Below are 16166 nucleotides of genomic sequence, written 5' to 3' on the forward strand. Positions count from 1 at the left end.
ATGACTAGATACATGTTCTTTGATGTTTAAAGACCAGAAGAAAAACACAAGCACTACATTATGCAAATTTTATTGCTCTTTAAAAATGGATAATTTACAGCCCTTTCAAGAGGTGTAGACAAGCAGTGGCTTCCAACTTGCAGAACTGAACTAATTCCCTCTCACTGGCTGATCAAAAATACAAAAAACAATCCTTGGCATTCATACATTTAACTTTTAGTTTTATGATTAAATAAGTAACTATCCTGAAAGTCCATGACATAATTTGTGATTTTGCTTAAGTATCACTTTGAGCAATATACACCCAGAGCTTGGGGTAGAGTTCCTTACCTGATCCCTCAGCCTAAGCAACCATCAAATCTCTGGTCATGAGCTAATACATATTTTATCTGAAAAATTAAATACAATAATGGTATAAGGGAACCACAAACAATAGGTATAGCCTGCAGTGAATGTCAAGAATTTATTTTATTTTTAAACCCTCACTGAGGACAATCTTAATGATTTTAGAGAGAGGAAGGGATGGGGGGAGAGGGGAGAAACATCGATGTGAGAGAAAAACATCGACTGGTTGTCTTGTATGTGCCCCAACTGGGTACTGAACCTGCAACCCAGGCATTTGCTCCAACACGAATCAAACCTGTGACCCTTCGGTTTACGGGATGACTCTCCAACCAACTGAGCCACTGTGGCCAGGACAAGAATTCATTCTATTCAAATATTATATAAGGTGTTTCAAAAGACCCTCAGCCTATTTTCAAAAATCATTCTAGTATTCCCCACTTAAGGGAAAAATAAAAGTACCAGGAGCTTATAATTAGAATATCTTGTTTGAGTAATTATTAATTTCCAAAATGTTGGTATAAGATACATTTTGATTAAAATTAAGGGTTTTAGGCAGTATAAGAAATATAACTATAATTGTGCTTAAGTCCAGTTATTTACATTTAAATGAAAAAAAAACCCCCACCAAATCTATTAAAGGTTTAAGAAAAAGATCACATTTGAAGTACAGTCTTTAAGAAACATTCACGATCTAGAGTCCCGTCAAGAGAATATCCAAGGGCAAGAGTTCAACCCACTTGTGTGCTATCTTGCAGATTCTCTGCTGGAGAAATAGAAGGGGGTGTGGGATGATTCAAACAGCATCCAACAAATGTTTCATTGTATTTTCTTCATACTTTTTTTTTAGAACTGCGCCTGCAATCCTTTTTTTGCTTGAAAACAGGCGAATTTAAGAAACATAAATCTGTAAAAGGGTCTCCTCTTCTTAGTTTCCTATAAAGGTAAAAAGAGTTCTTTAGCGCCCCAATCAATACTAACTTACTCTTCAGTATAAAGTTATTGTAAAATATGCTAGTGTTAATATTCCCACTTCAGCTTTTTATAAATTCTTTTTATTTCAAATAAGACTCACTCTTGAACAAAGCTCCTTAACCTTACCCTCCCAAAATGTTCCATTGAAAGTGAGTTGCCACAAATTAAATACTTACGAAGCAAGCGTGGGTTCCTTATAGTTCACACTGACTGTGCACCGACGCTTAGGCAGAGACACTGCTGGGCTTTCTTTGCTCTTTCTTGGAGAAAGAGAAAGTTTTCTCGTTTTCACTTCAGGATGCAAGGGGACATTGGTGATATCCTTCAGGCCAAAATGAGGTGACTGGTGAGTTTCGGGTAGTGCGCCTACAAAGACAACTATTACTGAATATGGTTCAAAAAAAAAACCTTACAAGAAATTATATTTTATTAAATATTCTAAATATATACAAAACCAAGAATTTTAGATAGTTTTTTAAACTACTGTTTTTCATCCCAGATGACATGGGAATATTAATTATTGTAGATGTGAAGAATGGATACCATAGTTTACTAAAAGTTAAAATTCTTGGAAATTAAAATACTTAAAATTCTTCTAGGATAGCTTGGGCATAATGAATTAGTTTAAACTATGGAATTTCACTGTGGTCACACCTTGCTCTTTAGAATCTCTTTCAATACCAAATGTTATCATCATGGTTCCTATAGTCGTAAATCCATCCAAACTCACTCTATTAGATAAATGATAACTCTAAACCACAGCCTCTTGTGTAAACCAGGAGAAACAGGGTTCCCTCTAGTAAAGCTAGGAGGGTAAGAGTTACCCAGTATTTTTCCTATCATAAGCATTAAAATTATTTTACTTTGAAACTACATCTATGTTGGGAGACAGGTACCCAGCATACAGCAAAGACACTGCAAGACAATCTCTTCAAAGAGCTTTAAAAAAAAATCCTTCCCCAAGAAAAACTAAATTGTAACTTAAAATGACTTTATATTTAGTAACCCTGTTCTCTGGGGTTATCTGGGTTTTAAACATTCTTTTTTGTCCCCACGTAAACATATTGTACTATACTACTTATTCTAATAATTTTCAGTTTAGAAAATATGGTTAAGCAATAACATTAGATCAGTTGCCATGTCCTAGAAAGTTTAATGTATATACATGTCCCCCAGGGAACCTGTTAAAAAGGTACAGATTCTGATTCAAGAGTAAGGGGTATAACCTGGGATTCTGCAACTGTAAGACCATTCCAGGTAATGCTGATCCTGAGTGTCCAGAGACCATACCCTGAGTAACACTATTTAGAATGTAGTTTATTTTCTTTCAAAAACTTATGGAAATTTTCCAATGTACACAAAGATGGAGACAATAGTACAATGAACCCAGTTACTCAGCTTCAACAATTACCAACATTTTTCCAGTCTTGTTTGACTTATTCTAATATCATTACAGCTTATTTTTTAAAAAGATACTTGCGTGTTATCACCACCTAACTGCCTGACCTTGGAAAGTCACTTAACATTTAAGCTTTAGTTTCCTTATAAACAAAACAAACATGATAACACCTTGACTTTACAGATGTTCTTAGGATCAAATGAAATAGCACGGCAAAAAATTGAGAATGCTACAATCTGACTCTATGTTATTTTTACCAAACTAACTAAAATCTCCACGTGAGAATCTTCGTGGGCAGGTGTAGGATTATATGCTCAACCTGTGAATCATGCTGACTTTCGATCTACCAAAGGCTTTTAGATGTTTTACAAATGTCTTACAAAAGATTACTAAGAATACTAAGCCATCAATTGAGATTTTGGTCTTATTAGGCCACGGTCCGTCACTATCTAGAAAATTATTTAAAATCCTGGTTCCCGTCAAATTGAATATAAAGTCAAGTCATTATATGACAGATCACTGGATTTAAGTTTGAATTCATTTTCAAGGTAATGTTTCAGGTGAGTGTATAAAAGCTATTTTAATTCAACCTAACTCCACAAAAAAAGTTTTGCCCTTGCCTTGGAAGGCTTCATTGACTTGAAAGTAAAAATGCTTCCTCCTGAACAAATAGTATTTGTTCTTTAAAAAAATTTTTAATTCAATTTATTGGGGTGATATTAGTTAATAAAACCATATAGTTTTCAAGTGTATAATTCTATAATAGATCATCTGTATACTCTGGTGAGTTCACCACAACTCTGATGTGTTCACCACCCAGAGTTCAGTCCCCTTTGGTCACCATTTATTCTCTGCTTTATCTTCTACCTCCCTCCACATTTGTTCTTAAAGAGGATTTGAATGAACTTAAAGCAGTTGAGAGCAACACGACTGTGATTTCCACCCCCAGCCCCCCACTATTTAATCAGACTGCTACTTCTCCCAAAGAGCAGATGGCAAGTCTCTAACCTTCCCTGAGGGACAGATGGTAAATGTAGTATATGAGATCAGGAGTGATCATTTATCATAAACATTAAAAATGCAGGCAAACAAGTAGATCACTTACTGGTAGGAGTTTTTGTTGGCTGAGAACTGTCCGACTCTTTTTCATCCGTGTGTCTCAGTGCCCTCTTAGGTCGAGGCCTGGTGACTGGGCTCCTACATGAGTCACTGCTGAGACTTGGACTGTACTTGCAATTGGGCAAATAGAGGTCATCAGACTCGTCTCCAGAGTCGTCTCCAGAACCGCTTGATTCACAGCTGCTCACTTCAGATACATTGCTGTTTTCTTCTGTTTTAGAATCATTGCTCATTTTTTGTCGAAACGGAGTGAGATGAACACCTTCTTCTGAATTAAAATTGTAAGCATCATCGGAAGTGATAAAATCATCCAACTTTGTTTTGGAAACAGGTTTTTTAATTTTATTTTTGCTGCCTTTATATTTAGACACAAATTTTGCTTTTCTCCTTCTGTTGTTAGCTTTTCTCTTCTCTTCTCTTTTTCTCCTTTGTGCATCTCTATGCTTATTTTTAGTTTGCTCAGACTTATTCTCTAAAATGTCTTCCTTTATTTTAGCAGATCTTTCTGGGTGAATCAGCTTTGGTGATGAGAAAATTTGGTCCTGGTTCCACTGACAAACATTTTGTTCCACATTTTGAGATAGGTGCACGTTTACTAGTGCATCTACAGATCTAATTGTTTCCAATCCAAAAGACTGCTCCAACATAGGACTGATTTCAAAATTATCCAAGGTGTTGACTGGGCATAGATTGTTAAACTGCTTCTTTAAGTTGCGACGGAGAGATACCGTTCTCGGTAAGATATTATCAGCAGACTTATCTTCACCTGAATCCAAATCAAATCCCAGTCTGTCTTGAGGAATAGTTGGTATTTGCTCTGAGAATTAAAAAAAAAGAAAGAAAAAAAATAGTTTTACTTAATAAAAATTTTAATTTCAAGGCTCTTAGAATTCAAAGTTAAAAATAGGATAAATGAAAAGACATTCTATGGTTTCCTGATTTATTGTATATAAATAAAAATCTGGGGCACTTAACATTACCGTTGATTCATTTGGCAATGATCAACTGAGAGCTTGTATCTGACCTATGGAAGAATCGTATATAATGAAGCGGCAGTCAAGGCAGAAGCCACATGTATTTCTCCCACACTGGTTCAGTGAATGATCTACTATCTCATGCTATTTTTCTAAGCTCAACCCTTAGAACTGGCTCAATTTGAGGTCACTGTCATGCTTTACATATGGAAATAAAAGAATCTGGATAGTAAAAAAAAAAAAGAATCTTATATAATCTTCAAAAATATTCTAATTGGGGTTTTATGTGTCTCTCATTTAAAAACTAACTAGTAGTTTACCTATTAAATCCTATGTAGTTTACCTATTAAATCTCAATCCTATGTGTGTAGGATTGAGGGGGAAAGAACCTCATATTCCACAGTAGAACAAGTACACTAAGGAAGTAGGAGCTAAGTTGTCTTGAAAAATGAGTAAAACTGGGATAATTGGAAAGCCTTTCAGGTAAGAAATACAATTTTAAAAAAGATTTTATTTATATATTTTTAGACAGAGAAGATGGAAGAGAGAAAGAGAGGGAATAAAACATCAATGTGTGGTTGCCTCTTGCATGTCCCTTACTGGGGACCTGGCCCACCACACAGGCATGTGCCCTGACTGGGAATCAAACCCACAACCTTTTGGTTCACAAGCGGGCACTCAATCTACTGAGCCACACCAGCCAGGGCTAATTTTCTTTTCTTTTTTTAAAGAAAAGTGAGGATATTTGGTGCTGCTTTATTCAAATGCATTACTTTCTTCAAAGCTTAGTTCTAATACAGTATTGATTGATATTTGAGAACAGAGACACGTTTTAAAAGTAGAAAGAAAGGTATGGTTTTGGAGGTCACCTAAGAGTTTAAACCTTCACTCTCACTGTCTCATAATGTCTTAGGAGATACTTTTCTTCTTTGAGTCTATATAAAATGGGATTGACTGTGCCTATGTAGCAAGGTTGTTGTGAGGGTTAAGTGAGACAATATATATAAAATGCCTGACACAGGGTTTGACACATTGTAGGACTCAGTAAACTGCAGTCGTAGTTACAGAGGAGGTTTCTAATTAGAGATTTGGCAAAATAAATGAATGGATTTTAAAACTGTTATGGCTCTGTGTAAAATAAATAGATTTGCTTTGAGCAGAAGAATACCAGGCAAGATTTTAAAAGTGAAGGGAAGTCTGAGAAATTTAATTATGTTACGTATTCTCAAAGACCTCACCTAGCCCTTGATCCTATTTTCCGATTTTTATCTGAGTTACCTTCTGTTTGGCATGATTCTCCTTCTTCCGGAGGGTGAGCTTCCCGAGGAGGGGCTTGCCTTAGAAAAAGCCATTGAAACCGACGTTTAATTAATAATGATATAATAAAAATCAATTCAAGATTTTCCTAACACTTTAATTGTCTTTAGCATTATTTCGTAATTCCATTCTAAATCAGGACATCTATTTTACGTCGAAAGGAAACCCGAAGCATTTACAGTGATTACATGGAGGCTGACTGGTTACGACTGATACTCAACTCCTACTGGAATAATTAGCATATCCGACTGGACAGTTCCTCCCGAAACATGCCATAACTCGTAATTTCATTTAACTGGAGAAACAGCCAATCAGAATTGACTTATAAAATATATTAAAGAAATGCAATTTGATTACTTGACTCTTTAGGAGCCTGCTTTATCATTAGCTGAGTTGTGCATTTTTTGGGTAGTACCTGCTTAACTACTAACGTCAACACTGTTCATTTTTTCTTAAAAAAACCTTGTCCCTCTTTGGTGCATGGACAAAGAAAATTTTTTATTCTCTAATACTGTTACTAGCTGTTTTGTTCTAATTATAACTTTACTCTTTATTTTCTGTAGCGTACTTTCACTTCTAGACATAAAATTTAAATACAGGTTTAGGCAACAGAGTTATGGTAACAAATTAAACAAAAAACCATTTTAGAAATTTTTATAAAGACTACTCAACTATCTCATCTTACTTTTTGCCTGCTACATAAATATTCTGTCAGGTGTTAAAGTTGAACAGTCTTAGAATTAATTATTAAAAGTAATATGGGGATACAAATCTTAGTGATTACTTCAGTAAGGAAAGGAGGCATAGGCTCGAATGGGACATGAAGGGGTGGTGTGTGGCAGTAGTTCTACTTGAGGGCAATTATGGCCCCCTGGGCGATGTTTGGCAATGTCTGTAGACATTTTTGGTTCCCGTAAGTAGGGGAGAGGAGTGCTACCGGCATTTAGTGGGGAGAGGCCAAGGATGATGCTAAATGTGCCTTAGACAGCTCTCCACAACAAAGAATGATCTGGCCCAAAATGTCACAGTGTTAAAACTGAGAAACCCTAAGCTGGGGTGCTGGCAATGCTCTCTACCTTCATTGAGGTTTTGGTTTGACTACGTATTAGTCGAACTCATTGAACGTGTAATTAACATCTGTGCATTTTCCTATATGTAATTACATCTCAATAATTCATAAGCAGACAAATAAAGTACTCTTGATCCAAGAGACGGACAAGAGGGTACATGGGATCTGACTGTACAGAGTAAATTAGTTTGGCGAGACAGTGTCACAGTGCTGTTAAATGTAGTGTTTCTTCTCTACAACCGACTATTTGTGGTACCAGCAAAGTACCATCATTTGACTAACCAATCTTGCTTAGAATAAAAATGTGGTATAAGAAATATATAACTGAATAAAATAATTTAAAAGCTTTTATTCTTAGACATCAGAAAAGTAATTATAAGAAAAATTTGGTTTGGTTATACGTTGTATAACAGAATCTCAACACATCAAACTTTCTTAACTACATTCTCAGTAGTAAGAACATCAGACTGAAAATATAACAGTCAATGTGATGCAAATTTCCTTTCATAAATGGATCATGGAATTACACCTCTTTTGGTATTAGTGAGCATAATGAGGAATTCGATACTAACCGTAAATCCTTTGTGGAGAAATCCCCGGCACTGTCACTATTGGAGTCTATTCCAGAGGAGCTCACTTCATGATTCTATAATGTATTAAAAGAAAGAAACCACTAGTAAAACTGAAATACTCATAACAAATCATTCATTTATTCAAAAATAAACACTTACTGATAGTCTATCAGGGTGCCAGGCACTGCTATAGGATACTAAAAACAAAAATTTAGTCCTACCCTCTTAAAACTTACATTCTTGTGTAGGGAGAGAAAAAAAATTTTGAAGACAGATATATACATAATTTCAGATACTGTTAAGTATTGAGAAAATACTCAGGGTGATGTGACAGAGTAATTGAGGCTCTTATAAATAGGGTGACTTTTCATCGGAAATCTGAATATAAAAGAGCCAGACATTGAAACAACACGAGAAGAGGAAGCCGTGGAAACAGCAAATACATGATGTAGGAAAAGCCCTGCTGTGTTTAGAAAAGGCCACTGTGGCTGGGGTTTAGTCACTGAGGAGACCAATAAATGTGCACACAGAGGGCAGATAATGTACAGCTCTGAGAGGTGTGAGTTTGGATTTCAGCCTAAGTCCAGACTGAAGATCAGTCTGGTCACTGTGCGAAACATGGACTGAAACGAGCCAAGGGCAGAAGGCGTTAAGTAGTCACTACAGTAAATGAAACAAGACATGGTACTAGCTAGGACTGGAATTCTGTGGCTACGGAGGTGACACCAGGTGGAAGGTCTTGAGATAATAAAGTGTGCTCAGACTGAATAGGGGTGGAGGTGAGGACAGTGAGGAAGAGCACGGCTTCTTATGATTTTGAGTAGGACAAAAGGGTAAGGCTGTTTTACTGAGATGGCTAAGACTTATAGAGGGAGATAGAAGTATACAATATCTTTGTTAGGGAGGGAGTTTTCCTTTGTACAAAATACATTTGAGATCCTTTATAAATGTTTAAGTGGATATATCATGTGTGTGTAGGTCCTGAGCTATAAATTTGGAAGTTATTAGCAGGAAGTCAGTATTTAAAGCTAAGGGAGTGGGTAAGATGGGTCTAGGACAATTCACATTTAAAAGAAGCCAGCAAAAGAGACTGACATGGAACAGTTAGAGAGGCAGATCAAACACTAGGAGTTAAAATGGTAAGAAAGCTAAGAGATCAAAGTATTTCTAGCAAAGTGAAACTCTTGTATATTATTTCAAGGTCAAGAAGAAAGAGAAGTGACCACTGAATTTGGCAACATGGAGGTTTGGATGATCTCGACACACAGTGATGATAGAATGACACTGATAAAGGCCAGATAAGAGTGAGATCAGAAGTGAATGGAAGCTGAGGAAGTGAAGACATTAAGTGCTCTGTTCTCTTTGGAAAAGTTCTACTGTGAATGGGAGCAGAGAAATAAGCAGATAGAGATGAATTCAGAGAGGTTTCATTTATTTTCTTTTCCTCTGAAAGGGAGATTCTAAAACACATTGGTATGGCAGCTAGAATGATCCAGAAGAGGGAGTAAGTGGTGGAGAGAGGGCAAACTTCCAGGGGCAAAGTCCTAGGGGAAACGAGAGGAAGGAAAGTCGTGCACTAGGGGAGGGCTTGGCCCGTGGTGAGAGCAGCGCCCCTTCCGTCACTGCAACAAGAGGAAAGATGGAGAACATAAGTACCGATACAGGCAGGCTGCAGACTTGTGTTAGGAGGGTGAGAGTTCAGTACGATTCCTTGGAAGTCACTCTAATTTAGTTTAGTTTTTTTTTGGAGGGGGGGGGGATTTAATGCACATGTAATATGCTAATGTTATGAGGAGGTTAAAACTTCATTAGAAACAAAACAACTAGAAATTTAATCCCATTAAGAGTTTTAAATTTATTATCAGTATAGTTAATGTTCTAAACTAGTATTATTACTGGGTAAATAAAGGAGATACACCTACAGAGTGATATAATTAAAAAACAGGTTATTAAGGTGATCCTTTATCAAATGTAGGGAACAAATGGCTATTAGAAATTAGTTTCTTATTGATTAAAATATCTCCCTACTAAAGCCTTTTAAGCTTCTCTCTGACTGCTGAAATGACTCGCTGAGCATGGAGGCACAGTGTAGACTAATGGTTGAGAATGAAACATAAGCAACATATGGCAGAAAACAAACTGATGTTTGAAATGCTAAGAATACTTTTGCCTAGCCACTGACAATAGGTTTTAATTAAGTACTCAAAAATTATTGATAAATGTCATAAGGCCTGCAATAACCAGGGTTTTGCCCCTAGTGGTTTGTAATTATCTCATGAGATAGTTACTTTATGTTATTCTATGTGTGATTTTAGCAAAAACTTTGGAAAGGGAAGAGGGAGATTCAAATGTCTTTGGAAGAATGTTTTTCCCACTAGTTGACAGAAAAAGGAAAATAAAAAAATTAGGAAAGATTATATTCTGAAGAAAAAATATTATCAAATAATCTACTGCATGAAGGTAAAGAAATCATATTTAATCATTATAAAGATAATTCTCTACTACACTATATGAATATAAGGTATATGTGTGTGTACATCTGTGGGTATATATACATATGCACATACAAACACACACACACATTCTCTCTATCACACAGAAGAAATGTGGAATCACCTTAGTTGCAGTTGCAGGGACACAACTCTCACTGACTCTTGTCAACAGAGAGGTGACTTTAATTCTTCTCTCATGTCCATATCCCTACCCTAATGCCTATGGGTCTGGCTTTCTTCTCTCACTTCCTGCTTACATAGCTATCTTCATTGACACAGCAAACAAATGTCCCCTGGGAAGAAAGGAAACTGTTCTGTTAACACCTGACACTCAGCTGCTGAACACTGCTTTTCTCTTTCTCTGCCCTGTGAGTTTCCCTGGTAGTGGCTTCTGGGAGAAGGAATGACGAAACAGGCTCATAATTACTCTTCTTGGGATTAATATGCAATGAGACACAAAGAATATCCTAAACCAGGACTTCCGGCCAAGATGGAGGCGTAGGTAGACACACTGTGCTTCCTCCCACAACCAAAATGAGGACAATTTAAAAACAAAAAATAACCATAGCTGACAGAAAACTGAACTGCATGGAAGTCCAACAACCAAGGAGTTAAAACAGACACATTCATTCAGACTGGTAGGAGGGGTGAGTTGGGCAGCCAAGTGGAGAGGGTTGTGGTGGGGAGGGGGGATGGTGGCAGCGGGCATACAAGTTGGCAGTGGGTGGACCCTAGGCATGGGGTGGCAACAGGCAGACCCAGCAAGGTGGCGATTGTGAAGCCAGGCACGGCCCGCAAGGCGGCTGGAAGGCCGGGCAGTCTCACATTCTTGCTCAGATAAACCAGGTGAAACTGGGGAGTGACACAGATTGCGCAACCCAGGGTCCCAGCGTCGGGAAATAAAGCCTCAAAACACTAACTGAAAACACCTGGGGGAGGGGGGTGGAGGTGCTGGGAGAGACCTCAACCCAGGTCTGTTGCCACGGTTGACAGTTTGTTGGACAGAGTTCGGTGGAGAGACCCACAGGGTCCCAGGATGTTCACAAGCCCACCCACAGGGGAATCAGCACCAGAAGGGCCTGGTTTGCTTGGGGAAAGCTGTGGAAGGGACTGAAATCCGACAGAGAGCAGAGCAAGCACCACTGTTCCCTCTCAGACCCCGCCCCCACATACAGCATCACAACCCACAGACTTGGGTGGCCCCACCCTGATGAACACCTAAGGCTCTGCCCCTCATATGTAACAGGTGCCAGAATACAAAAAGAAAAAAGAAAAAGAAAAGGCCCAAATGGAAGAACAGATCAAAGCTCCACAGCAAATACAACTAAGCTATGAAGAGATAGCCAACTTATCATATGCACAGTTCAAAGCACTGGTAATCAGGATGCTTACAGAATTGGATGAATTTGGTCACAAATTAGATGAAACAATGAGGGCTACACTACTAAGTGAAATGAAGGAAAATGCATAGGGAACCAATAGTGATGGGAAGAAAAGTGGGACTCAGATCAATGGAGTGGACCAGAAGGAAGAAAGAAACAACCAACCAAACAGAAAAGAATGAAGAAACAAGAATTCAAAAAAATGAGGAGAGGCTTAGGAGCCTCCAGGACATCTTTAAACGTTCCAACATCTGAATTATAGGGGTACCAGAAGGGGAAGAGGAACAGCAACAAGTGGAAAACTTATTTGAACAAATAATAAAGGAGAACTTCCCCAATCTGGCAAAGGAAATAGACTTCCAGGAAGTCCAGGAAGCTCAGAGAGTCCCAAAGAAGGTGGACCCAAGGAGGAACACACCAAGGCACATTATAATTACATTACCCAAGATTAAAATGAAGGAGAGAATCCTAGAAGCAGCAAGAGATAAGGAGATAGTAACCTGCAAAGGAGTTCCAATCAGACTGTAGCTGATTTCTCAAAAGAGACCTTATAGGCAAGAAGGGGCTGGAAAGAAGTATTCCAAGTCATGAAAGGCAAGGACCTACATCCAAGATTGCTCTATCCAGCAAAGCTTTCCTTTAGAATGGAAGGGCAGACAAAGAGCTTCTCAGATAAGGTCAAGTTGAAGGAGTCCATCATCACCAAGCCCTTATTATATGAAATGTTAAAGGGACTTATCTAAGAAAAAGAACATGTATGGTAAAATGAAAGCAAACTCATAATTATTAACAACCACACCTAAAAAAAAAAAAACTAAGCAAACAACTAGAATAGGAACAGAACCACAGGAATGGAGATCACATGGAGGGTTAGCAACAGGGGAGTGGGAAGAGGAGAGAGGGAGAAAAGGTACAGAGAATAAGTAGCACAGATGGTAGGTAGAAAATAAGACGGGGAAGGCACGAGTAGTATGGGAAATGTAGATGCCAAAGAACTTATGACACATGGACATGAACTAAAGTGGGGGAATGTGGGTGGGAGAGTGTATGCAGGGTGGAGGTGAATGAAGGGAGAAAAATGGGACAACTGTCATAGCATAATCAATAAAATATATTTTAAAAAAAGAATATCCTAAACCAAGCTTTCTCCATGTCTGTTATATTGTGGCTGGCTCCTCTCTATAACCTTGGACACAAACAGAATAAAATTGAAAACATGGACAGAAAAGTGTTCAGGATATTTCTTGCTTGAGAATTAATGTGTAATCTATCTTTAACCAACTAGTAGGTAAAAATGATTCTCTACAAGCACTTAAATACATCCCAGCCCCTAATTAAGGTACTTCATATAAAACCCCACTGGATGTAACAAAACTATAGAGAGAAGCTAAGATTTAAAGCACCGATCAACAGTTACCAGTAATTAACATACTTGACATAAACTAATTCATAGCTTTACCATTATTTCCTAAGAAATTGAGCCTTTGTAATGAAAATACCTGAGCAGGTTCTTCTGTTTGTTGTGAAGCGAGTTTCTCTTTCAATGCATATAACTGATATGTGAGGTAGTAACATTCTTTTCTCAGCTGTAGGATGATATCTTGGGCTTCTCTCACTTTGGATTTTTCATTTTCCAGAGCTAAGACTAACATTTTGTTGTTGTCTTGGTAGTTTTTTAGCAGTGTAGAAGTGTTGGCTAAAAGAGGATCAAATTTTTCATTAGTTATTAAATCTAAACTTAAAAAGTGATGCAAAAGGATAACAAGGAAATCTTACTGATTATTTGGCATGGTGGAGCTATAAAAGACTTTCGTTTGCCAATCTCGGCCAAGTTTTTATTCCTTTTCTCTTTCATCCGTTTCTTTATGTCTTCAAGACTATCTTGAAAGGACTTTTTGAGATTCCTTTCCTTGGCCATCTTCTGCCTAGGAATTAAAAAAAATAAACAATATGTAATTTTTTTAAAAGATAATATCTGATACAAAACAAACTTGAAAACACAAGCTGTTCATAAAAAAAGATTAAATAGAGACTTAGTAACTGAAGAATTAGCTCAAAGTACGTAGCTAACCTGGTAATAACCTAGATTGTGCAGCTTTTAAATCTTGTTAATATTTTGGGCATAGTATTATCCTTCTTGGTACTTTATAGAGAAGGTTTTAATAAATATGGATTCCCAACCCAAAGATTGTACTATACCACTTATTTATTCTTTAACAAATACTGATGGGAGGCTTACCATATAGTAAGCACTATGGGAATGCTTAATGTTGTATTTTGATGTTATTATTATTTATGTTTCCTATGGGCAATGTGTAGGACCAACACTTAATGTTAATTTGGCTTATCACATTAGTTCAGATAGCAATCATGTATCTGGCCTTCATGTTCCAGTTTTTCTCTACATTATTAATTTATCATATTAGATCATGTGATTACTTCTCTCTCTTCCACAATTTTTTAACCCAATATTAAAGATATGAACACACTCTCAAGAAAGTCAAAGTGATCTACAGAGGTTTAGTTAAATTATGCAACACTATATACAATTTTAATAGGCTATTATTACAATGATAGAGCCAGAACCAGCAGGAACTGGGGCACAGGAACATGTCAGTTTTCTCAAAATTATTCTAAAACTCAGGGCTGCTAACTCCCAGTGCATTGTGAATATAGCAAATCAGACATCAAACACTGACTGTTTCATAATACAGTTAAAGTAGCAAAACATGCGTCGACAGTGGAATATACTACTGAGTATAATTAATACATAAGTATACTTAAATCTTTCAATGCGGTAAATCAGATAGGCTTCAGTATTCTGCTACTAAGCATGTGAAACTACTTTTCATAAACATTTACCCTGCATCGCACTTTTGCATATCTTAATATTACAAAAAATTGTTTCCTACCAACAATCTATGCATACAATTTTCACTAGAGAGGTAGTGAAAATTGAAGGTATAGCACATTCATCTCCTCTTGGTCAAAAAATTCCTGAAATTTACATATTCTTGAGAATTTTCTCCAGGCCTTGTTTTCTTCTATGCAGTGTCCGGGGTCTTAAATTTAGATATCACAGGTCTCACTTAAATATTCCCTTTCTGCCAACATCAATAGATGATACACTGAGATGTTCCCAGCGGAGAAAGCACAGCTATTTTTAAAGCACTTGATGTTAAGTGAGTTGTGTAAGACAATGTACCACAATGCAGTTTTTGAAGTTCCAACTGGAGATGTTTGAGAGTCGGGTGGATTAAATATAAGATCAAGTTAGTTTAGTTGTGGTATTTAAAAACCAAGTGTTATTTTAAAAAACTTATTAAATTTAATCAGTAGCATAAAAATTGCCGTAACAAGTTTTCCTGTTGAGGCCGATGATGGTACTGACGGGGGGTGTGGCGGAGAGAGCACGAATGAAAACAGGTTACAGTGCGAGACGACAGTCTCGATCTGTATTGGTAAGGGATCTGGATTAAAAGAAAACGTAGAACATTTGATCTCCATCACATGCTTTCATTTACTTCTGTTGCTGAGGATCCCCGGAGGGGCACAGGTCAGGCCCGCTTCTCCAGGGCAACCGACCAAGCAAAAGCGAAGGGATGCACAATAAACCGCTGCCGGTTTGAGTGCCCTTATGCGGAGCCTGCCTTTTAACTACTGTAAACGCTTTATCTGCACATCACTTAATTCACATCATTCACAAGGCAGGAAGTTCGGCTCTCCATTTATTAAAGAGAGAAGGAAACTGGATCATTGGGCAGCGCGGGTAGGGGAGCAGGGCAGAGAAAGACACTCGGTCAGGCCGACTCCACAAACTGAGGTTTTGGCAGCTAGACCCTGGTCGGAGAGGAACAGGGGTTACGACCCCTCTGATCCACAGTAGAAAACCCTGAGGTCGCCTCTTTGTCCGAGAGGCTTCGGGAAAGCCGGCGGGCGGGGGTGCGTGCGTTGCTGGAAAAGGCCAGGAGACCCGCCTCCCGCAGGAACGTCCACTACGATACCTTGGCCACCACTTCTGCCGCAGCTGCTTCCCTCCTCACATTCCAAGGTTCAGCGAAATTGTCCCGCGGACAGCGCTCCGAGCTCCAGGACCTCCACGTCTAAAGCACCGTCTCCCGTCAACATCCGACTACCGTGACCACATTCGAAATTCGCATCCACGCTCACTCATTGGCTGGCGGGAAGGCAGTCACGTGAGGAGACCGCGCTACCACGCACGCAGGCAGAGCCCCGCCCCCCGGGCGTCCTAGGATGACGCACTCCGGGCCTGCAACCGCATCCGGGCATCCACAGTCCCAGCTCCGGGAGGGCGGAGCCTGCTGTCACACTCCGTCAACCTGCCTGCTCTTTTCGGCTCTGGGTTGTTGGCTTCTAGGGGTGGCGCCCGGACCTTTGTGGGTTTGGTCTTTTAAGGCGTCCAGAAGCTTCCTGTTTCTTTAGTTTTGCAGTATCTCCTCTTCGAGGTTGTGCTCTAGGGTTCCCTCTTGTGAGAAGAGTCTCCTTGGTTGGTTGTCCGCCCAAG

General features: G+C 38.5%; 1 protein-coding gene across 1 annotated transcript; it reads right to left on the reverse strand.

Annotated features, from left to right (window-relative positions):
* Nucleotides 1-54: 54 nt before the first annotated feature.
* Nucleotides 55-15812, reverse strand: SGO1 (shugoshin 1). The gene is made up of 8 exons (XM_037070770.1): nucleotides 15646-15812; nucleotides 13418-13566; nucleotides 13141-13337; nucleotides 7768-7841; nucleotides 6088-6146; nucleotides 3822-4652; nucleotides 1494-1683; nucleotides 55-1278 (listed from the first exon to the last, which is right to left on the reverse strand). The coding sequence occupies exons 2-8, from the start codon at nucleotides 13557-13559 to the stop codon at nucleotides 1176-1178; spliced, it is 1596 nt and encodes a 531-aa protein (XP_036926665.1). The 5' UTR covers nucleotides 13560-13566; nucleotides 15646-15812; the 3' UTR covers nucleotides 55-1175.
* Between the last annotated feature and the right edge of the window lie 354 nt (nucleotides 15813-16166).

This window comes from Sturnira hondurensis, unplaced genomic scaffold (genome assembly GCF_014824575.4).
Source record: "Sturnira hondurensis isolate 20B ecotype Veracruz unplaced genomic scaffold, ASM1482457v3 Scaffold0019006, whole genome shotgun sequence".
Lineage (NCBI taxonomy): Eukaryota > Metazoa > Chordata > Mammalia > Chiroptera > Phyllostomidae > Sturnira > Sturnira hondurensis.

Coding starts and splice junctions, on each gene's coding strand:
- SGO1 (XM_037070770.1), bottom strand. CDS start 13,559: ATGGCCAAGGAAAGGAATCTCAAAAAGTCCTTTCAAGATAGTCTTGAA. Junction 13,338..13,417: donor TCCACCATGCCAAATAATCA/GTAAGATTTCCT, acceptor ATCCTCTTTTAG/CCAACACTTCTACACTGCTA. Junction 7,842..13,140: donor AAACAGAAGAACCTGCTCAG/GTATTTTCATTA, acceptor AATACATTATAG/AATCATGAAGTGAGCTCCTC.